The sequence below is a fragment of the Oncorhynchus gorbuscha genome, linkage group LG19, assembly GCF_021184085.1.
Source record: "Oncorhynchus gorbuscha isolate QuinsamMale2020 ecotype Even-year linkage group LG19, OgorEven_v1.0, whole genome shotgun sequence".
Taxonomy (NCBI): domain Eukaryota; kingdom Metazoa; phylum Chordata; class Actinopteri; order Salmoniformes; family Salmonidae; genus Oncorhynchus; species Oncorhynchus gorbuscha.
The window spans coordinates 31,621,282-31,645,277 of NC_060191.1; the positions used below are offsets into that span (position 1 = coordinate 31,621,282).

General features: G+C 44.3%; 1 protein-coding gene across 7 annotated transcripts in view; it reads right to left on the reverse strand.

Moving 5' to 3' along the window:
• Positions 1–23,996, reverse strand: part of dock10 (dedicator of cytokinesis 10) — a 216,253-nt gene that overhangs the window by 15,390 nt on the left and 176,867 nt on the right. For 6 of the 7 annotated variants that reach the window (XM_046316183.1, XM_046316182.1, XM_046316180.1 and 3 more), the window contains exons 39-50: positions 21,261–21,365; positions 16,778–16,887; positions 16,335–16,450; positions 15,401–15,538; positions 14,945–15,127; positions 14,576–14,686; positions 12,268–12,483; positions 8,027–8,084; positions 7,001–7,099; positions 6,094–6,200; positions 5,772–5,894; positions 5,567–5,680 (exon numbers count right to left, since the gene is read on the reverse strand). In XM_046316183.1, the coding sequence (XP_046172139.1) occupies positions 5,567–5,680; positions 5,772–5,894; positions 6,094–6,200; positions 7,001–7,099; positions 8,027–8,084; positions 12,268–12,483; positions 14,576–14,686; positions 14,945–15,127; positions 15,401–15,538; positions 16,335–16,450; positions 16,778–16,887; positions 21,261–21,365 (1,480 nt within the window). The remainder of the gene's footprint in view (positions 1–5,566; positions 5,681–5,771; positions 5,895–6,093; positions 6,201–7,000; positions 7,100–8,026; positions 8,085–12,267; positions 12,484–14,575; positions 14,687–14,944; positions 15,128–15,400; positions 15,539–16,334; positions 16,451–16,777; positions 16,888–21,260; positions 21,366–23,996) is intronic. The other variant, XM_046316185.1, reaches the window with a different exon arrangement.

A 23,996-nucleotide genomic window follows, 5' to 3' on the forward strand; every position in this document is an offset into this window, starting at 1 on the left:
AATGATCAGTTTCTCTGGTTTTACTATTTATAGGTATGTGTTTGAGTAAAATTAACATTTTAGTTTTATTCTATAAACTACTGACAACATTTCTCCCAAATTCCCCCCCAAAATATTGTCATTTAGAGCATTTATTTGCAGAAAATGACAACTGGTCAAAATAACAGGAATGGCATAAAGTCACTCAACAGCAATGTCAAATCAAATCCAATTTTATTTGTCACATACACATGGTTAACAGATGTTAATGCGAGTGTAGCGAAATGCTTGTGCTTCTAGTTCCGACAATGCAGTAATAACCAACGAGTAGTCTAACCTAACAATTCACAACAACTACCATAGCTGAATGGCTTTACACAAGTGTAAAGGGATGAAGAATATGTACATATAGATATATGAATGAGTGATGGTACAGAACAGCATAGGCAAGATGCAGTAGATGGTATCGAGTACAATATATCCATATGAGAAGAATAATGTAGGGTATGTAAACATTATATTAAGTGGCATTGTTTAAAGTGGCTAGTGGTACATTTTTTACATACATTTTTCCAATATTAAAGTGGCTGGAGTTGAGTCAGTATGTTGGCAGCAGCCACTCAATGTTAATGGTGGCTGTTTAACAGTCTGATGGCCTTGAGATAGAAGCTGTTTTCAGTCTCTCGGTCCCTGCTTTGATGCATCTGTCCTGAACTCGCCTTCTGGATGATAAGCGGGGTGAACAAGCAGTGGCTCGGGTGGTTGTTGTCCTTAATGATCTTTATGACCTTCCTGTGACAATGGGTGGTGTAGGTGTCCTGGAGGGCAGGTAGTTTGCCCCCGCTGATGCGTTGTGCAGACCTCACTACCCTCTGGAGAGCCTTACGGTTGTGGGCAGAGCAGTTGCCGTACCAGGCGGTGATACAGCCCGACAGGATGCTCTCGATTGCGCATCTGTAAAAGTTTGAGTGCTTTTGGTGACAAGCCAAATTTCTTCAGCCTCCTGAGGTTGAAGAGGTACTGCTGCGCCTTCTTCACCACACTGTCTGTGTGGGTGGACCAATTCAGTTTGTCCGTGATGTGTACGCCGAGGAACTTAAAACTTACTACCCTCTACACTACTGGGATCAGAGGTTGTTACATTTAACATTTAAGTCATTTAGCAGACGCTCTTATCCAGAGCGACTTACAAATTGGTGCATTCACCTTATGACATCCAGTTACCTACCCTCACCACCTGGGGGCGGCCCATCAGGAAGTCCAGTACCCAGTTTCACAGGGCAGGGTCGAGTTTGGAGGGTACTATGGTGTTAAATGGTGAGCTGTAGTCAATGAACAGCATTTTCACATAGGAATTCCTCTTGTCCAGATGGGTTAGGGCAGTGTGCAGTGTGGTTGCGATTGCATCGTCTGTGGACTTATTGGGGCGGTAAGAAAATTGGAGTGGGTCTTGGGTGTCGGGTAGGGTGGAGGTGATATGTTCCTTGACTAGCCTCTCAAAGCACTTCATGATGACGGACGTGAGTGCTATGGGGCGGTAGTCGTTTAGCTCAGTTACCTTCGCTTTCTTGGGAACAGGAACAATGGTGGCCCTCTTGAAGCATTTGGGATAAGGATTGATTGAATATGTCCGTAAACACACCAGCCAGGTGGTCTGCGCATGCTCTGGGGATGCGGCTGGGGATGCCGTCTGGGTCTGGTTAACGCGTTTAAATGTTTTACTCACGTCGGCTACAGTGGAGGAGATTCCGCAGGTTTTTGTAGCGGGCCGTGTCAGTGACACTGTATTGTCCTCAAAGCGAGCAAAGAAGTTGTTTAGTCTGTCTGGGAGCAAGACATCCTGGTCCGCAATGGGCCTGGTTTTCTTTTTGTAGTCCGTGATTGACTGTAGACCCTGCCACATACCTCGTGTCTGAGCCGTTGAATTGCGACTCTACTTTGTCTCCATGCTGACCCTAAGCTTGTTTGATTGCCTTGCGGAGGGAATAGCTACACTGTTTGTAATCGGTCATGTTTCAGGTCACCTTGCCCTGGTTAAAAGCAGTGGTTCGCGCTTTCAGTTTTGCGTGAATGCTGCCATCAATCCACGGTTTCTGGTTTGGGAATGTTTTAATAGTTGCTGTGGGTACGACTTCGCCGATGCACTTGCTAATAAACTCGCTCACCGAATCAGCGTATTCATCAATGTTGTTGACACAATGCGGAACATATCCCAATCCACGTGATCGAAGCAATCTTGAAGCGTGGAATCAGATTGGTCGGACCAGCATGGAACAGTCCTGAGCGCGGGAGCTTCCTGTTTTAGTCTCTGTCTATAGGCTGGAAGCAACAAAATGGAGTCGTGGTCAGCTTTTCCGAAAGGAGGGTGGGGGAGGGCCTTATATGCGTCGCGGAAGTTAGAAAAACAATGATCCAGGGTTTTACCAACCCTGGTAGCACAATCGATATGCTGATAGAATTTAGGGAGTCTTGTTTTCAGATTAGCCTTGTTAAAATCCCCAGCTACAATGAATGCAGCCTCAGGATATGTGATTTCCAGTTTACATAGAGTCAAATAAAGTTCGTTCAGGGCCATCGATGTGTCTGCTTGGGGGGGAATATATGCGGCTGTGATTATAATCGAAGAGAATTCTCTTGGTAGATAATGGGGTCGACATTTGATTGTGAGGAATTCTAAGTCAGGTGAACAGAAGGACTTGAGTTCCTGTATGTTGTTATGATCACACCACGTCTCGTTAATCATAAGGCATACTCCCCCGCCCCTCTTCTTACCAGAAAGATGCTTGTTTCTGTCGGCGCGATGCATGAAGAAACCAGCTGGCTGTACCGACTCCGATAGCGTTTCTCGAGTGAGCCATGTTTCTGTGAAGCAAAGAACGTTACAGTCTCTTATGTCTCTCAGGAATGCTACCCTTGCTCGGTTTTCATCATCAACCTTAATGTCAAGAGAGTTGACATTGGCGAGTAGTATGCTGGGGAGCGGTGCGCAATGTGCCCGTCTCCGGAGCCTGACCAGAAGACTGCTTCGTCTGCCCCTTTTATGGCGTAATAGTTTTGGTTCGCCGGCTGGGTTCTGATCCATTGTCCTGGGTGGTGGACAAAACACAGGACCCGCTTCTAGAAAGTCGTATTCCTGGTCTTAATGATGGTGAGTTGACGTTGCTCTTATATCCAGTAGTTCCTCCCGATTGTATGTAATAAAACCTAAGAAATAACACATAAAAAACAAAATACTGCATAGTTTCCTAGGAACGCGAAGCGAGGCGGCATCTCTGTCGGCGCCGGAAGTCAACGTGAAAGACTGGTGGAGAGCATGCCAAGATGCATGAAAGCTGTGATTGAAAATCAGGGTTATTTGATTTCTGAACTCTTCCTCAGTTTAAACATTAGTATTGTGTTGTTTAAAAATGAATATGAACTTATTTTCTTTGCAGTATTCGAGGTCTGACAACACTATCTTTTTTTGTTATTCTGACCAGTTGTCATTTTCTGCAAATAAATGCTCTAAATGACAATATCTTTATTTGGAATTTGGGAGAAATGTTGTCAGTAGTTTATAGGATAAAACCAAAATGTTAATTTTACTCAAACACATACCTATAAATAGTAAAACCAGAGAAACGGATCATTTTGCAGTGGTCTCTTCATTTTTTCCAGAGCTATATATGTCCTAGCCTACCTCTTTCAGGTAATGAATGAGGGGTTATGCATAATAAGCTTCTAACTAGCCTCTGGCGATTGGGTAATGTGCATGCACTAGCATTCGCTAGCCTATGCTTGTAACTTTGGCGGCACCAGAATCACATGTTCTCTCAGCTTTATCATGGTTTGAACGAGGTGTGTAATTCCAGTCCAATAATACAATACAGTACAGTAATACAGTTCACACTCAGAAATATCCTACTGGAGCTAGTTTCATTTATTTACCCAAGAGAGCATATTGGTAGCTACATTACGGGATTTCATGTTTTTTTGTCGTGCGTAATGTGCAGTAGCCTATATATCATATATGTATTGGATAACAGCACAATCATTTGGGCTTATTTAGGCTTGGGCTCATAAAATGTCTTTAATGTATAAGCCACACATAAAGACATTTTATGAGCCCTAGCCCAAAAAAGCCCAAATGATTGTGCCGTTATCCAGCATCAGGCTTGAATTTTCGATTAAAGCTCTAATAAAAACCAGATATAGGCCATTTATATGCTTCGCTGCAACTCCCTTACGGACTCGGGAGAGGTGAACGTCGAGAGCCGTGCATCCTTCGAAACACGACCCTGCCTCATGACACAATGCCCGCTTAATCAGGAAGCCAGATTTACTCTAGGGGTGGAACATTAGTAAAATACCGGGAATATATTCAAACCCTAGTCCAGGGTCCCTTCACTCGGACCCTCGGTTTGGAGAGGAGGCTGCGAGGAATCGAGGAGAGATGAGTTGAGAAAGAGCCCTCCATTCCAACATTCATTACCAGGGCCATATTCATAAAGTGTCTCAGAGTAGAAGTGCTGATCTAGGATCAGGTCGCCCCTCTTATTCATTATGACTTAAAATGCTAAACAGATCCTAAAAGCAGCAGTCCCACTCTGAGATGCTTTGTGAATACAGGCCCTGGTCTGGACTGCCTGCATGTATGCTGCTATGTCATCTTGACACCAACTGTTCTAAGATCTGTTCACAGGAGCTAGAGATTAAAGATTGGGATCATTGAAGGGAAAAAGATTACTGGAGATTATAGGATGTGGGTATCGGGGTAGGTATCAGGGTTGGGATAAATTCTATTTAAGCTCCTTCAACTCAGGAAGTAAACTGACATTCCAATTCCCTTATTCATATCCTCATCTCTTTTAAATGAGGGACATTTTTTTCCCACTTTATTCTGAATTGATATAGAATCAACCCCAAACCCAGGTAGGTATACATATCATATAGGTATACATATATATATCTTAGAAGACAGGTTAGAGAAGTTACTACTGGTGAAGGGAGAAGAGAGGGAAGAGAGAACGTAGGAAACAAAAAGAGAAACAAAAACTTACCGCAATCTTGATACAGAAAAACCAAAAGGAAGAAAAGAAAAAGAGCAGATGGAGGAATTAAAGAGACAAGTTGTGATCCACCCCTCTCCCCATTCACCAAAGGTTACATGTCTAAAGGATTCAGGCTCTTCTAAGATGAGTCCAACCAGCTTACTGAATGTAGGAGTTATGCGACAAAAGACAGATACTCGGTGAGAATACCTATGGGTCTGGGTTTGTACCAGAGGGCTATAGCTATAGCATGTATGCTGCAGATGTGGAGGCTATCAAGCTAGTAGACGCTAGTTGAAGCTAGCGCATTGCGGTGTGACATTTCCTCCTCCCGAGACCTGAAGGATTGAATCCCGGAGCAGGGATGGTACACGCTAGCCTGAGAGCCAGTCTGTGTGTGCGATCCAGATCGATGCCAAACATGACAATGAGTAACAAGGAGTTAGTATGATAGCACAAACAGACTGGCACTCAGGCTAGGAACATGGTAAACACACACCTTTCTATAAGGTGCGTTTGTCATTTTCATTGTTTTCTGTGGCTCCGATGGCACTTACCAGTCCATAGAACGCCACGCGGTAGTATCGGCCAAACAGACGCTTCTCAGAGTTCACGACCTCTGTCACCTTCAGGTAGGAGCGGTGGATGTCGTAGTACAGCTCCGATAGCCTCTGTGGATCACACACAAAATGTCAATCACAACTATCCCCTTCCTGTCCATGGCCTGGTAAAGAAACAACCTTGTCCTATCCACCCAGTCACCTTGAAATCTCGCCTCTTTTCAAAGACGGCAATGACGGGCTTGTTGATATCGGCGATGAGCTCGTGCCTCTCAGACTTCCACAGGTAGTCCACACACAGCTCCAGCTGCTCCACTAGAGTATCCTACATACACAGGAAGTATAGGACGCAAGTTACAGAGAAGAAAAGTAGATAAATCTATACAAGAAACTACAAGGACGCATCTCAAAAATCATGCTTCTCTTGTCAGGTTCTGCATTGTATTGTCATTGAATGATCTTCCAAATCTGAGCTGAAAATTCTATACAATTCATTGTACTGGACCCAGTAGGGGTGAAGGTACCTCAGTGTAGGGGGTATCTTGAGTCCCTGTGTCCTCTTTCATGGCCCCCTCTTCCTTCACGTTCGGTGAGATGCACAGGAAGGCCGCCCAGCCCATGGAGAACGACGCTGAGGTTTCACACAGGATATGACATCAGAGAAGGAGGGACATCAGAGCGAGAGCTCAAAGGAACAACATGTTGTCACTCTCTTCTTTATGCTTGTGTGCATGTTATCATCCGATGGTGAACCCATACACCACACACTCTCGCTAACTCTCACTCTCTCTCACACACACACACGGTAACACTGTGGTACTTAACATTCCTTGTGTTCCATATCAACAAACCTCAAACAAAGAACAGTAACTCCATTCATTGTGAACGTGCATTCTTTACACATATCAAGTGAAACTTGGGTGGACATCAATAAAGGCATCTCTCAAAAGGCAAGGTAGACCACAGACATCCAGACATCTTTCAATAGTAAAGGCAAAATCAGTGGACTTCAAAACACTGTACTCCATTCTGTTAGTCTTTTGAGTCATAGCGTTTGTTCAGCATACCTCTTAGAATGAATGTCCAATACATTGCTTCATTCTAAGTGGTATTGCAAAGCAATTTCAGTGGACTTCAAAACATTACACTGTGAACCTGTACAAATGTAGATTCCAGTCTGCTAGTTGCAGTCAAAGATTGGTCCTGGTGTTTTTAAGTAAATGGTTTTCACTATCTATATTGTATCTAGATTATGTGTACGTTCTACATACTCTGTTTATTGCTGTCAGCACCATTTCACAACGTTAAATTCCTGGTAGATGTAAATGTACTTGGCGAATAAAGTTCTGATTCTGAAGTAAGCATAGCTTGAATCCCCCCCACCCTTTACGCATCCCTGTTTCATGGCCGGCCCCAGGGCAGCACACTCACTTTCTCCATCTCGGGGGGTTAGTAAGGGGCTACAGTTAATGACATTGGGCTCCTCAGGAACCACACTTGACATCCTGGCCTTGTCAGGTTTCCAGTAGCCTGCGTTATAAGGAGGAATATAGGAGTTTACTCTACACAATTTAACTTTCCACTTGCTGTTTTTGCCTTTTTTCACGTCACGACAAGCCAGTGCTTTTACAGGGCATGCTTTCCACACACGGCGAGCGGCGGAAAGCGAGAGCGAGAGATGACGGCTCAGGCTCTGAACGGTGAAGCATGGGCTAGCAAGCACACACACACGTGCAGATGGAGACACCGCCTTCCCACATCATAGTAGTGCACACTACACACGAGAGAAGGTGAAGTCGCACTCACAGCAGCAGACGCCGGCTACGTCCCAAATGGCACCCTATCCACTCTTTACCATCTCATACACAAACATAGGGTGCTATTTGGGATGCAGCCCATGTTTGTGTGTGAGAGAGTAAAGAGTAGATGGCCAGTACTGTGGCACATAGAGGTCTCTGTGCGCTGATTGGATGATGTCATTGTTTTCCAGACAGTGGGGTTGTGACGCACAAAATTCAGCTCTGACTAACCTCTCTTCTCACACCCAAATAAGTCATATGCCAACACACAAAAGCATGCACACATACACAGTGTATAACAAATCCACAAGCATATACATGCAAATACATGTATACACACACGCGCACAGACACAAGCATGCACACACAGACACACACATATCAACACACATACCATTTCCACCCCTACACACACAGACAAAGTCGTTAGAAACAGATGTTTGCGCAGAGAGGCTTACAGTAGCCATATGCACACAGTGCTGAATGATGTCACACATGCTGTCCAGCCAATCGATGGGCAGAGGGGCCAGAAGACTCACAAGCAGTGGTTAGAGATTCTCCACACGCACACGCTAGAGAGCACACACACGCACACATACACATCTGCAGAAGCTTGTCAGCAGCACTGGCATGTTGCGGCCCACCGGGCTGTTCTCACCTCTCCTCTTGAGGGACTCAGCGATCAGGGCTGAGATGTGGATGTAACACATGGCCGCCTGAGGGACAGACGAACAGGAGGGAAAGAGGTGAACAGCTTAATCACAGATACCAACACATCATTAACTAGGTGTCCCACAGTAGGAGTGCTGATCTAGGATCAGTTCTGACTTTTAGATCACAATTTATAAGACTACATGGACAGGGGGAGATGATTCTAGATCAGTACTCCTACTCTGAGATGCTCTGAAATGACCCCTGAACACTATCACAGTGTAACAACCCTAGTCTTGGCAAGAGCATTATAAACACCGTGGCAGTCTCAAGTAGTTTGAATTACCCCCTAAAAATGTTCCATTGTTGTCAGAGGTGGGATGATACAGTGAGTCCTCACTGTAAGTATAAGCAATTTGGCTGTATGCCCAGAACATTGCTTTGAGAATGGATAGGGATATCTCAGTTTCAAGATGAAGTCACAATGCATGAAACAAAAGTTAATGATGAATTAGTTATTAATAATGTAAATCTACACAAAATATTCTTTAATGTCAAAGTACGGAAATAATTCTAACATTTCTTAAAAAGTAATGAAAAATTAAACACTAATATTCCTTGATTAGATCCGTATTCACCTCCGAGTCAATACATGTTAGAAACACCTTTGGCAGCGATTACAGCTGTGAGTCTTCCTGGGTTAGTCTTTAAGTGCTTTGCACACCTGGATTGTGCAATATTTGCCCATTATTATTTTCAAAATTCTTCAAGCTCTTGGGGGTCATGGTTACACAGCAATTTTCAAGTCTTGCCATAGATTTTAAAGCAGATTGAAATCAAAACTGTAACTTGGCACTAGTGTAGATTTGGCCTTGTGTTGTAGCGTAGTGTCCTGCTGAAAGGCGAATTTGTATCCCAGTGTCTGGTGGAAAGCATCCTCTAGGATTATGCTTGTGTTTAGCTCCATCTTTTTAAAATTTATCCTGGTACGCGCATGCACGAGGGCACCAGCTGTTCTGGATGAATGTGTGATAACACTCTCGGTAGCTGATGTGAGCAAGACCATTAAACCGGTCAACATTCACAAAGCCGCGGGGCCAGATGGATTACCAGGACGTGTAATCAAAGCATGTGCGGAACAACTGGCAAGTGTCTTCACTGACATTTTCAACCTCTTTACAACCTCTCAACTGAGTCTGTTTAAAGCAGACCACCATAGTCCATGTGCACAAAGAAGCAAAGATAACCTGCCTAAATGATTACCGTCCCGTGGCACTCATGTCGGTAGACATGAAGTGCTTTGAAAGGCTGGTCATGGCTCACATCAACAGCATCCTCCCAGATATCCTAGACCCACTCCAATTCGCATACCACCCCAACAGATCCACAGATGACGCAATCTCAATTGCACTCCACACTGCCCTTTCCCACCTAGACAAAAGGAACACCTACGTGAGAATGCTGTTTGTTGACTACAGCTCAGTGTTCAACACCATAGTGCCCACAAAGCTCATCACTAAGCTAAGGACCCTGGGACTAAACACCCCCCCCCCCCCCCCCCCCTGCAACTGGATCCTGGACTTCCTGGCGGGCCGCCCCCCAAGTGGTAAGGGTAGATAACAACACATCTTCCATGCTGATTCTCAACACTGAGGCCCCTCAGGGGTGTGTACTTGGACCTCTGTATTGGAGCGGGTCGAGAGTTAAGTTCCTTGGTGTCCACATCACCAACAATCTATCATGGTCCAAACACACCAAGACAGTCATGAAGAGGGCACGACAAAACCTTTTCCCCCTCAGGAGACTGAAATTAATTTGCATGGTTTCTCAGCTCCTCAAAAGGTTCTACAGCTGCACCATCGAGAGCATCCTGACCAGGCACATCACCGCCTGCTCGGCATCTGACCATAAGGTGCTACAGAAGGTTGTGCGTACGGCCCAGTACATCACTGGGGCCAAGCTTCCTGCAAACCAGGACCTACATAAAAGGCGGTGTCAGAGGAAAGTCTATAAAATTGTCAAAGACTCCAGTCACCCAAGTCATAGACCGGTACCGCTTGCTGTGCAGTAGCACAGAAACAGAGCACCATGTCTAGGACCAAAATGCTCCTTAACAGCTTCTACCCCAAGCCATAAGACTGCTGAACAATTAATCAAATGGACACCGGACTATTACATTGACACCCCTCCCATTTGTTTTGTACACTGCTGCTACTCACTGTTTATTATCTGGAGAAGTTTCAACTGTGCCGGACAGATGGCAGGCAGATGGCAGGCAGCGTGTCTGGCGTTGTGTGGGCAAGCGGTTTGCTAATATCAACATTGTGAACAGAGTGCCCCATGGGGGAGGTTGGGTTATGATATGGGCAGGCATAAGCTAAGGACAACGAACACAATTGCATTTTATCGATGGCAATTTGAATGCACAGATATACCGTGAAGAGATCCTGAGGTCCATTGTCGTGCCATTCATTTGCCACCATCACCTCATGCAGACGACACACAATTAATCTTCTCCTTTCCCCCTTCTGATGACCAGGTGGCGAATCGCATCTCTGCATGTCTGGCAGACATATCAGTGTGGATGACGGATCACCACCTCAAGCTGAACTTCGGCAAGACGGAGCTGCTCTTCCTCCCGGGGAAGGACTGCCCGTTCCATGATCTCGCCATCACGGTTGACAACTCCATTGAGTCCTCCTCCCAGAGCGCTAAGAACCTTGGCGTGATCCTGGACAACACCCTGTCGTTCTCAACTAACATCAAGGCGGTGGCCCGTTCTTGTAGGTTCATGCTCTACAACATCCGCAGAGTACGACCCTGCCTCACACAGGAAGCGGCGCAGGTCCTAATCCAGGCACTTGTCATCTCCCGTCTGGATTACTGCAACTCGCTGTTGGCTGGGCTCCCTGCCTGTGCCATTAAACCCCTACAACTCATCCAGAACGCCGCAGCCCGTCTAGTGTTCAACCTTCCCAAGTTCTCTCACGTCACCCCGCTCCTCCGCTCTCTCCACTGGCTTCCAGTTGAAGCTCGCATCTGCTACAAGACCATGGTGCTTGCCTACGGAGCTGTGAGGGGAACGGCACCTCAGTACCTCCAGGCTCTGATCAGGCCCTACACCCAAATAAGGGCACTGCGTTCATCCACCTCTGGCCTGCTCGCCTCCCTACCACTGAGGAGGTACAGTTCCCGCTCAGCCCAGTCAAAACTGTTCGCTGCTCTGGCTCCCCAATGGTGGAACAAACTCCCTCACGACGCCAGGACAGCGGAGTCAATCACCACCTTCCGGAGACACCTGAAACCCCACCTCTTTAAGGAATACCTAGGATAGGATAAAGTAATCCTTCTCACCCCCCCTCCCTCCCCTTAAAATATTTAGATGCACTATTGTAAAGTGGCTGTTCCACTGGATGTCATAAGGTGAATGCACCAATCTGTAAGTCGCTCTGGATATGAGCGTCTGCTAAATGACTTAAATGTAAATGTAAATGTAATGTTTCAGCATGATAATGTCTCAAGGTTCTGTACACAACTCCTGGACGCTGAAAATGTCCCAGTTCTTCCAAGGCCTGCATACTCACCAAACATGTCACCCATTGAGCATGTTTGGAATGCTCTGGATCAACGTGTACAACAGTCTGTTCCAGTCCCCGCCAATATCCAGCAACTTCTCACAGCCATTGAAGAGGAGTGGCACAGTCTGATCAACTCTATGTGAAGGAGATGTGTCGTGCTGCACGAGCAAAATGGTGGTCTGATCCACACCCCTACCTATCATTAAGGTATCTGTGAACAACAGGTGCATGCATATCTGTATTCTCAGTCATGTAAAATCCATAGATTATGGCCTAATGTATTTATTTTAATTGACTGATTTCCTTATATGAACTGTAACTAAGTAAAATGTTTGAAATTGTTGCACACTGCGTTTATATTTTTGTTCAGTGAATACTTATGCCATGCCTATATTTTTGTTATTTAATTTGTATTCATTTGTATAATTTACTTTTCACTTTGACATTATGGAGTATTTTGTGTAGCTCTATGACAAAAAAGTGAAATTTGAATGAATGAAATTCATTTCAATGAAATTCATTTCAATCTGACTTTGTAAAGCAACAAAATGTGAAAACGAGGGGGGGGGGGTGACTACTTATGATACCCACTGTACATATCTCTGCACCCTATACATAACATCACATAACATAACCTATAACATATCCCAGTAACCCAGTCCTACTGTACCTCGGAGAGGTCTCCGTTGCGGACGTGTATTTTGGCCATGCTCTCCAGCCAGGTGCGCCGGAGCTCGGGGGTGCTGGCGTAGGAGTTGGCCAGGCTATACTGCAGGTCCACCAGCATCTCCGGGTCCTTCTCGTGCTCCTTCATCTGGGACGTGGCCATCAACACTGTGCGGATCCGCTTGGTCAAGTCTTTCACCTCGGCAGGGAACGGTGTGTTCTGGGAGTGCGGATGGATCATATATACCGACATCACACTTGATTATTATTTTAGTGGTAAACAAGAACAAAGGGTTTTTAGCTTCTGTGAGGCTCAGTTACAGACACAATGGGCATGAGGTCACATCCGATCAAACACGGGCAGTATGCACAATCACAGCATATACAAACATTATTAGTCACGAGAGGGAGTTAAGAGAGGAATCACAAACTCACTTCCTCAACACTAGGTCTGACTCCCAAATGCCACCCTATTTGCCATATAAGCAACAAGGCAGGTCCTACAAGCCCTGGCTTTTTTCTCGCACCTGGACTACTGTTCAGGTGCCACAAAGTGGGACTTAGGAGAATTGCAGTTGGCTCAGAACAGGGCCGTACGGCTGGCCCTTAAAAAAGTACACAGAGCGCTAACATTCATGACATGCATGTCAATCTCTCATGGCTCAAAGTGGAGGAGAGATTGACTTCCTCATTACTTGTTTTTGTCTGTTTAAAATACTAGCACACAGCTCAGACACCCATGCATATCCCACAAGACATGCCACCAGTCTCTTCACAATCCCCAAGTGCAGAGCAGACTATGGGAGGTGCACAGTACTACATAGAGCCATGACTACATACAACTCTATTCCACATCAGGTAACTGATGCAAGCAGGAGAATCAGATTTAAAAAGCAGGTTAAAAAAACACCTTATGGAACAGCAGGGACTGTGAAGTAAACACAAACATAAGCACAGAGACATGAATACACACACATGAGAACAAGCACTATACACACAAGTACACATTAATTTTGCATTGTAGATATGTGGTAGTGGAGTATGAGCCTTTTGGGTAGACACTTGGTGTGTTGTGAATGCTGTAATAAATGCATTGTAATGTTTTTAAATGTGTATAACTGCCTTAATTTTGCCGGACCCCAGGAAGAGTAGCTTGGCGGCAGCTAATTGAGATCCATAATAGATACAAATACATGCAATGTCAGAGGAAGGTGCGAAAAATTGTCAAAGACACACAAGTCATAGGCTGTTCTCTCTGCTACTGCACTAACTCTTTTGACTCATCACATACGCTGCTGTTACTGTTTATTATCTACCCTGTTGCCTAGTTACTTTATCCCTACCTACAGTGCCTTGCGAAAGTATTTGGCCCCCATGAACTTTGCGACCTTTTGCCACATTTCAGGCTTCAAACATAAAGATATAAAACTGTATTTTTCTTTGAAGTATCAACAACAAGTGGGACACAATCATGAAGTGGAACGACATTTATTGGATATTTCAAACTTTTTTAACAAATCAAAAACTGAAAAATTGGGCGTGCAAAATTATTCAGCCCCCTTAAGTTAATACTTTGTAGCGCCACCTTTTGCTGCGATTACAGCTGTAAGTCGCTTGGGGTATGTCTCTATCAGTTTTGCACATCGAGAGACTGACATTTTTATTTTTATTTTTTTACTTTGAAATATACAATAAATGTCGTTTCACTTCATGATTGTGTCCCACTTGTTGTTGATTTATATGCAGTTTACAAGATATTTACAGCAATTCTACACATTTTGCCATAGGAGGGAGAGAACATTTTGCTGTTTTAAGGCTAGATTGCTGCAATTCTACACATTTTTCCATGGGGCGGAGAGAAGATTTAGCAATTGTATAACTAATTTCATGCAGTATTTTTAGTTTTAGAGTTAATTTCTTCCAATTCTACTAATTATGCCATAGGGTGGAAAGAAATGTGTGCCGTTTTTAATATGGTATCTGAGTGAGACTGACTTAATTCGACCTTGATTACTACAAGTTTAGATAGCTGGCCACTAGACTAGCTGGCCACTAGACTAGCTGGCAACTAGACTAACTTACCAATCTAATTTTTATGTTGCTGACGTGGGCTAATTGAGTGACTATCAATGACTGACATGTCAAGAGAAACTGTTTATGCACAACTGAATTTAGAAATTGCACCATGTGTTTTCTACTATTCTACCCCGGAACAGTAAGTTGAGACCCCGCCAGTTGCAGTGGTGGATTATAAAGGGAATAGGGTGCCATTTGGAACGCAGCACAATTATCAGTACAGTCCCTGTTCTCACCTTGAGAGGAGCATCTCCGTTGGCAAAGTTATTGATGATGGCCAACGACTGTTGGAAGCGTGAGCCCCCGATGCCAGCATCCGCTATCAGCTGACTCACTGCCTTGATCAACTGAAGGGATGGGGGAAGAGAGAGGAGAGAAAGAGAGTGAAGGTGGTGCTAATCACAACCGCTCTGAAACAGTGTGGCGACGTGTGTGTGGTCTCTGATCGGCTGCTAAACAGTCTGTTTCAGAGGTAAACACAGCCATAGAAACATCCCGGCCTTTCTCTATCTAGGCCCTGCGTTCACCGCACAAAACAGTGAAAATAAAGATGTGGCGCAAACACCGACTGCCCCCCACCCACAACTCCACCCCCGCTGACTGACCTGTAGGTGGGAGCGGACGATGGACTTTCCCTTGGTGAACTCAAAGTTTTTCCTCATGAAGAAGTAGAGGAGTGCGGAGGCCTCAGTCTGGGTGGAGCTGGAACGGTGGTTACAACACTTCAGGATCGAATAACACAGGCAGCCACACAGGTCCGCTTTACCCTGGAAGAACGCAGAGGGGAACTAGACAGAGAGAGGGTGCAAGGAAAGAGACAGAGGAGGAAGAAAGAGAGAAGAAGCAAGAGCGAAATATGGAGTAAGTAGGGAGAGAGAGAGAGGGGGAATAGAGAGGGAGAGAAAGGAAGAGAAAGAGCGGGAGAGACAAGGAGAGAGAGAGCTTAGCATCAGTAATGTACTATGAATACATTCTGTGTCCATAAAGTCAGTTAGTGTGTGTGTGTGCACATGTGTATGCATTCGTGTATGTGTGTGAGAGCAATCAGCTAGTGCAGAGACCTTCTGTATGAAGAGGCGCAGGGCAGCGAAAACGTGTCTCAGGGTGCTGGTGGACTGATTGATCTGGAAGAACAGGAGGAAGGTGTCGAACACCTTCTTCATCAGCAGGTTCTGACCCTCGTCCTGCAGTAACTGTTTCTGTGGGAGGGAAAGAACAACAGTCAACTTATGTGCTTCCCAAATGGCACCCTATTCCTAATCACGTCCACCAGAAGGCTCTGCGGTACAAATTGAGTCTGTGGGAAAGGTTACCCTATTCCCTATATAGTGCACTATTTTTGACAAGGGGCTATAGTGCTCTAGAGGAAATGGTATATATATATAGAGGATATATAAATATAGAGGAAATATAGAGGAAATGGTGCCATTTGGGATGCAGGCATAATATGAATTGCAAATGGCTCCGGTCAAAACACAGACAAAACAGCATGTCTGGGTTGCTTTACAGAGTATAGCAATTGTAGGAATTGTAGGGCAGCCAACTTGAGGATTGAGGAGTGCACAGTAACCTACAAGAACAACAGAAGATAAATCACTAGCTTGGAATACAAACGGAATACCTTCGGAGTCAGTGAAGTGAAACAATAATGATTAGTGAAACAGAGTGGTATTTAGTGTGGATTCCATGTGGAAGCCACTGTAGTTCTTAGGAATAACCACAAGGTGGCAATGGCGTATTAAAATAGGCTCTCATGGATGACCGGTTTTGGATTGAAAAATTGCCCCACAATTCCCAGGTTTTCCAGAAATCCCGTTTGGAGGACTCACAAATTTCCTCTTAATTCCCTCGTGATTCCAGGAATCTTCCAACTGGGATTCCTGGGAAACCTGGGAATTTTGAGAGAGTGTCCAGAATTGAGCAACCGTATCATGTCTCTCGGTTGTAGAGATCGGTGTTTGACCATTCAGACAGTGGTCATTGTTGTTGTCTGACCTTGTGGTGATGGACAAAGAGGCCCAGAACATCCAGCACGATGAGGGCCACCTCGGTGGACAGATTGGCCTCGATGTCCGTCGGGCTCAGGTGGTCCCCCTCTGGGATATTCCCATCTGAGGGAAGGACAGGAAAGGGGCGATGATACATCAGCACAGCAAGCAACAACACAACATCCTTACCCTAGCAGTAACCACCACACACCTAACAACAGAACAGTAATAGCTAAGTACCGTTTGCACTGTAAAAGCTGAGAAATAGCACTGTGGATGGTTGGTAAGAATAAAAAAGCTATTGGCCTAGGACAACAAAAGCTAACTAAATAACTAACCACATTGATGTGAACTATGTGAATTAAACAGTTTTAAAATGGGACCGGGGTGGCAGTGCCCAGTGATGGTGGGTGAGTGGGCGTAATTGGGGGGGGGGGGGGGGGGCATTACCCGTCTCCATCATCTGCAGCAGCTTGGGGTTGGTCAGGGCGTTCTTGGCCCGGATGATGGGCATAGTCTGGGAGCGTGCGTGCCGATGGCCGTCCTGTCCTGACAGCATCCTGGTGACCAGAAGGTCAGGGGTTAGAGGTCAGAGGGTCAACACATAACTCTCAACCTTGCAAGTCGGGGTGGTGTTCAGCAGGGATGAAACCGGTGAAAGTGGTTTGAAATGAAGGGGATACTCTGTGAACTTGTCCAATATGAAAGCTGACTTTATCTGTTTCATATTTTGCGTTTTGTGAAAACGATGCCCGATATATTCACTCCGCCTTGAAAACATCCTGTAATTCTAATCCCAAATGGACCCCTAGACCCTACGACCTATGCACTTGTGGAGGTCTGAGAGGATGTGATTTGTAGAAACAATCCACTTAACCTATCAAAGGGCAAGTAGGAGCACGTATTGATAGCACCTGTCAAATCCTATCAGATCAACACAAGTGCATAGGGCGTAGTCCAGGGGTCCATTTGGGATTGGTCCTAAGTGTGTGAAAATGTCTAAGAAAACATTATCACCTGTAACGTGACAACAAACAGGTTAATGCGACCACGTAATTCTAAGGGATTGCTGTTATGACAGGGATTCTATTTTTAATGGGGAAGGATTTGCAGACAAAGGACTAGCCAATTACACCACGCCACACGTATGGTAGACACTGAGGGGCATGATGAGAAAACAGAGTGGCCGCCACACTATCACATGACACACTCACAACGTCCACCATGGATGGTCACGTGTTCAGGACCATGAAGACGACACTGATGAACAGCAATGATGAACAAAACTCATATCAGGACAAATGGTGAACACAAAAAGCTGTTTTAAGTCCTACTTATAGTTTACTGGACTAAAAATGTATAGTTTACTGGAGACATTATTTATATATTACTGGACAAAAAAAGTCAAGTTCTAAATAAAGTGGAACAGATTAAATCCTTTCCATCTCGATCACTCAACTCCATGTTAAAGACGCCTAGCTACTGTTACATACAGTGCCTATAGAAAGTCTTGAACTTTTTTCACAATTTGTTGCTTAATGAAGTGGGATTAAAATGGATTTAATAGACCTCTTTTCCCATCAATCTACACAAATGACTAATGTCAAAGAAAAATGTTTTAAAAATGCTTTGATTCATGACAAATAAAACACTAATATACAGTTGAAGTCAGAAGTTTACAGACACTTAGGTTGGAGTCATTAAAACTCGTTTTTCAACCACTCCACAAATTTCTTGTTAACAAACTATAGTTTTGGCAAGTCAGTTAGGACATCTACTTCATGCATGACACTCATTTTTCCAACAATTGTTTACAGACAGATTATTTCACTTATAATTCACTGTGTCACAATTCCAGTGGGTCAGACGTTTACATACGCTAAATTGACTGTGACTTTAAACAGCTTGGAAAATTCCAGAAAATGATGTCATGGCTTTAGAAGCTTCTGATAGGCTAATTGACATAATTTGAGTCAATTGGAGGTGTACCTGTGGATGTATTTCAAGGTCTACCTTCAAACTCAGTGCCTCTTTACTTGACATCATGGGACAGTCAAAAGAAAACAAATTGTAGACCTCCACAAGTCTGGTCATCCTTCATCGGTACAAACAATAGTACGCAAGTATAAACACCACAGGACCACGCATCCGTCATACCGCTCAGGAAGGAGACGCGTTCTGTCTCCTGGAGATAAACGTACTTTGGTGTGAAAAGTGCAAATCAATCCCAGAACAACAGCAAAGGACCTTGTGAAGATGCTGGAGGAAACAGGTTCAAAAGTATCTATAGCCACAGTAAAAGGAGTCCTATATCGACATAAACTGAAAGGTCGCTCAGCAAGGAAGAAGCCACTGTTCCAAAACCGCCATAAAAAAACAGACTACGGTTCGCAACTGCACATGGGGACAAAGATCATACTGTTTGGAGAAAACTTCTGGTCTGATGAAACAAAAATAGAACTGTTCGGTCATAATGACCATCGTTATGTTTGGATGAAAAAGGGGGAGGCTTGCAAGCCGAAGAACACCATCCCAACCGGGAAGCACAGGGTGGCAGCGTCATGTTGTAGGGGTGCTTTGCTGCAGGAGGGACTGGTGCACTTCACAAAATAGATGGCATCATGAGGTAGGAAAATCATGTGGATATATTGAAGCAACATCTCAAGACATCACTCAGGAAGTTAAAGCTTGGTTGCAAATGGGTCTTCCAAATGAACAATGACCCCAAGCATATTTCTAAAATTGTGGCAAAGTGACTTCAGGACAACAAAGTCAAGGTATTGGAGTGGCCATAACAAAGTCCTGACCTCAATCCTATAGAAAATGTGTGGGCAGAACTGAAAAAGCGTGTGCGAGCAAGGAGGCCTATAAACCTGACTCAGTTACACCAGCTCTGTCAGGAGGAATGGGACAACATTCACCCAACTTATTGTGGGAAGCTTGTGGAAGGCTACCCGAAACATTTGACCCAAGTTAAACAATTTAAAGGCAATGCTACCAAATACTAATTGAGTGTATGTAAACTTCTGACCCACTCAGAATGTGATGAAATAAATAAAAGCTGAAATAAATCATTCTCTCTGCTATTATTCTGACAATTCACATTATTAAAATAAAGTGGTGATTCTAACTGACATAAGACAGGGAATTTTTACTATGATTAAATGTCAGGAATTGTGAAAAACGAAGTTTAAATGTATTTGGCTGAGGTATATGTAAACTTCCGACTTCAACGGTACCTTGATTAGATAAGTATTCACCCCCCTGTGTCAATACATGTTGGAAACACCTTTGGCAACAGTTACAGCTGTGAGTCTTCTTAAGTAAGGTTCTTAAGAACTTTGCACACCTAAATGTATTTCCCATTATTCTTTAAAAAAATTATTTAAACTCAATCAAGGTGTTGGGGATCATGGCTCGACAGCAATTTTCAAGTCTTGCCATATATTTTCAAGCATATTTAAGTAAAAATGGAAACTTGGCCAATCAGGAACATTTCCTGTCTTCTTGGTAAGAAATTCCAATGTTGATTTGGCTTTGTGAAGGTTATTGTCATGCTGAAAAGTGAATTCCTCTTCCAGTCACTGTCTGGTGTAAAGCAGACTGAAGCAGGTTTTTGCACCATCCCGTTTCTTTTCATACTGAAAAACTCCACACTCTTTGCTGATTTCAAGTATACTCATACCATGATGCAGCCACCACAATGCTTGAAAAAAGGAGGCAGTTACTCAGTGATGTGTTAGATTTTCTCCAAAACATAAGTCATTGCATTTTGGCTAAAAAGTGTATTCCCTTTTCCGTTTTTCTTCCTCATCAGTATTACTTTAGTGCCTATACATATGTATATTTTGGAATATTTGTATTCTTCTTTTCACTCTGTCATGTACATCATTATTGTGGAGTCACTACATTGTTGTTGATCCATCCTCAGTTTTCTCCCATCCCAGCCATTGAACACTTGCACTTTAACACATCATCCACAGCATAATTATTAACTTGACCTTGCTTAAAGATCTGTGCTTGAAATTCAATACTTGACTGAGGGACCTTACAGATATTGTATGGGGGACAGGGGAGGGGGTAATCATTCAAAAATCATGTCAGCCCCTATTATTTCACACAGAGTGAGTCCATATGTTATTATGTGATTTCTTAAGCCAAATTTGACTTCTGAAGTAATGGTTGAACACTTATGCAATGACTATATTTGAGTTATATAATTGTTATTCATTTGTAAAAATGCGTAGAATGTCCTTTTCACTTTGACATTATGAAGTATTTTGTGTAAATTACAATTAAAGCAATTTTAATCCCACTTTGTAACGCAACAATATGTAAAAAAAAAAATGTTTGAAGGGGGTATAGACTTTCTATAGGCACTGTAAATACTATTTGTAGTGTTACTTTAAGTCCAGTGATCCTTATCTGACCTGCATAAGAACATGTAGTTCACAACTAAATTGTGGTTTTCCTGAACTACTCTACACAGCTCACTCAGTGTTTTATGATGTATTACCCACCTAATTCTGATTAACAATTACAATTAAAAAACACATTTATATATTATTATCTTTTCACACTATCGTACCAACCTGAACTATATTGTACTGGCTCGGATACTTTCTTTTCACATTGTCCTCTCCAGCACAGTTCCAGCAACTATAGTGGATGCGTAACTAGGCCAGCAGAGTACAGCTTGGCACAGCTCAGCTCAGTAGTGTGAAAAGTATGTGTGTGAGTTGTGTCGGACGCTGTGTGGTGCTCCGAGGTGAAGTTTCCCCTAGGTATAGACCTAGGATCAGCCTCCCTGCCCCCAATCCTAACCATAACCATTCGTTGGGCAAATGTTAAACTGATCCAAGATCAGGGTGTAGGGGAAACTTCACCCTGCTCCCTGTGTGGAGGGGCCCCCAGGTGGCGACTGTGAGTTTACCATTGAGGGAGCAGGCCTGAGGAGGACTGGGTGGAATGGTTAGAGCCCTTCAGGGTGCCATTGTTCTGGGTGGCCTGGGCCAGCTTTACCGCGGCTGCTAGCTTCCTGTTCACAAGCCAATGACACCAGCGTTAAGTCACACCACCATCATCATTATCATCATACTCTTCCTTCTCGTTGTCGAAATGAACATCATTTATCAAGCGTCTCAGAGAATGAGTGCTGATCTAGGATCAGTTTAGCCTTTCATATCATAATGAATCAGAATATCATGGACAGGGTGGTCCTGATCCTAGATCAGCCCTCCTACTCTCAAACGCTTTTGATAAATATGGGCTCAGGTGGGCTAAAGGCATCAAGCCAAGCAGAAAGAGGAGGGGGTCATTTCAGCATGGGACACAGCAATAGTGAAGTAGCGGGGTTAGATAAAGAAAAATCAACAATGTTAGGTTGACGTTGCCGTTAGTGTGGAAGTATTTTATGGGCTATAGAGAGCATTAGTTGGAAGTAAAGGGTTAGAGAGCTTTAGTAAATACGACCTAGTTTGCTTGTTGCTAATCCAGTAGCCACTGTATGTGGTGACAGAGATTAACATGTGAATTGAGCTAAATGATTGGCCTAACCATACCAGCTAATGCTATATCAATAAGCAGATTTCTTAGTGGTCAGGTAACGGCCAGTAATCACAGAGAATGTAGAGCAGCGGATGGGTAGATGGGTGGATGGGTGGATGGACGGATGGCGGGATGATGGATGGAGAGGAAGATGGCCGTCATGCTACATGATCATTAGCTTACATATGACAGCAGCAAAAGCCATGCAGTAGCTACACACTCACATCACAGCAAAAGTTTCAGGGTTAAACAGTACGAAATCAGTCTGAATTCATCACACATGTAGCCATCAATAAACGTGTAGTCACATAGACCTCCATTAACACATCAATTACACACATCAATACATGGAGTAGACAACACACAGGGGGAAGCAAGACACACAGGCACTCATTCCAGTGTGATCAGTCTGTTAACATGTAACATCATTGTTTACGAGTGTGTTTACTGGTTAATACTACAGATTGTAATGGAAAACAGCCGTTCAGTGGATGCCTTTCCAAATGGCACCCCATTCCCTTTGTCAAATTAAGTCAAAGTGAATTGGCCGCGTAGACAGATTTGCAGGTGTTATAGCAGTTGCAGTGAAATGCTTATGTTTCTAGCTCCAACAGTGCAGTAGAATGTCTCGCAAATACAATACAAAGAAACAATCAATAAAAAAATTTAATCAAGATATCAAGAAATGACAGAACTGGTCCAATTGATAATCCAGGGGTATAGATATTCGAGTGAGCCTGTGTCAGAATCTAGAATATAAATACATGGTGTGTATAGACAGTATATAATACAAAATAAAAAATGGTATGTATTGGCCTCCCGAGTGGCGCAGTGGTCTAAGGCACTGCATCGCAGTGTTGCGGCGTCACTACAGCCTGGGGTTCGATCCGTGACCGGGAGTCCCATAGGGTGGCACCCAATTGGCCCAGCGTTGTCCGGGTTAGGGGAGGGTTTGGCCGGGGGGGTTTGGCCGGGGGGGGGGGGCTTTACTTGGCTCATCACGCTCTAAGGTCCTTGATGATCTTCTTGGCCTTCCTTTAACACAGAGTGCTGTAAATGTCCTGAAGGGCAGGCAGCGTGTCCCCGTTGATGCGATAGGCTAATGGCACCACCCTCCGGTTGAGGGGCGGTGCACACACCGCCATACGAGGCGGTGACGCAGCCCGACAGAATACTCTCAATGGTGCATCTGTAGAAGTGTGTCAGGGTCTCTAGGGGCCATGCTGAATGTCTTCAGCCACCTGAGGTTGTAGAGGTGCTGTTGTGCCTTCTTCACCATGGTGTCGGTGTGGTGAGACCATTTCAGGTGCTTGGTGATGTGCTTTTGACCCTCTCCACTTTGGCCCCGTTGAGTGGATGGGGGTGTGCTCCCTCTGCTGTCTCCTGTAGTCCACGATCAGCTCCTTTGTTTGTTTGTTTTTTACATGGAGGGTTAGCTTGTTGTCATAGCACCACTCCACCAGGGCTCTAACCTCCTCCCTCTAACCTCCTCCAGACCTGGGGTCGGCCCATCAGGAAGTATTGGACCCAGTTTCACAGGGAAGAGTTCAGCCCAAGGGCCCTGAGCTTAGTGACAAGCTTGGAGGGCACTATGGTGTTGAAAGCAGAGCTGTAATCGATGAACAGCATTCTCACATAGGGATCCTCTTGTCCAGGTGGGATAGGGCGGTGTGCCCTACTACTTTTGCCGTACTACTGCTCATAGGGTTCTGGTCAAAAGTAGCGCACTATAAAGGGAATACATCTTGGCCAAAGGTAGTGCACTATAAAGGGAATAGGAGCAGGGGCCATAGGGCTCTGGTCAAAAGCAGTGCACTATGAAGTGAATATGGTGGTATTTGGGGGACAGCCAGTGTTACAGGTGTGCTGTGTGTTAATGAATCACTGTATGTATGCTCCTGCTAGGCTGTATCCACTCAACAGAGAGATCTGCTGGATGAGGTTAAAAGAGGGAAATAAAAATCAATGAGGCGCAATTGAAACAGAATACATTATAGGAATGTCTCGGCGAAACCTTCAACCAGCGATGTTTACATTTTACATTTTACATTTAAGTCATTTAGCAGACGCTCTTATCCAGAGCGACTTACAAATTGGTGCATTCACCTTATGACATCCAGTG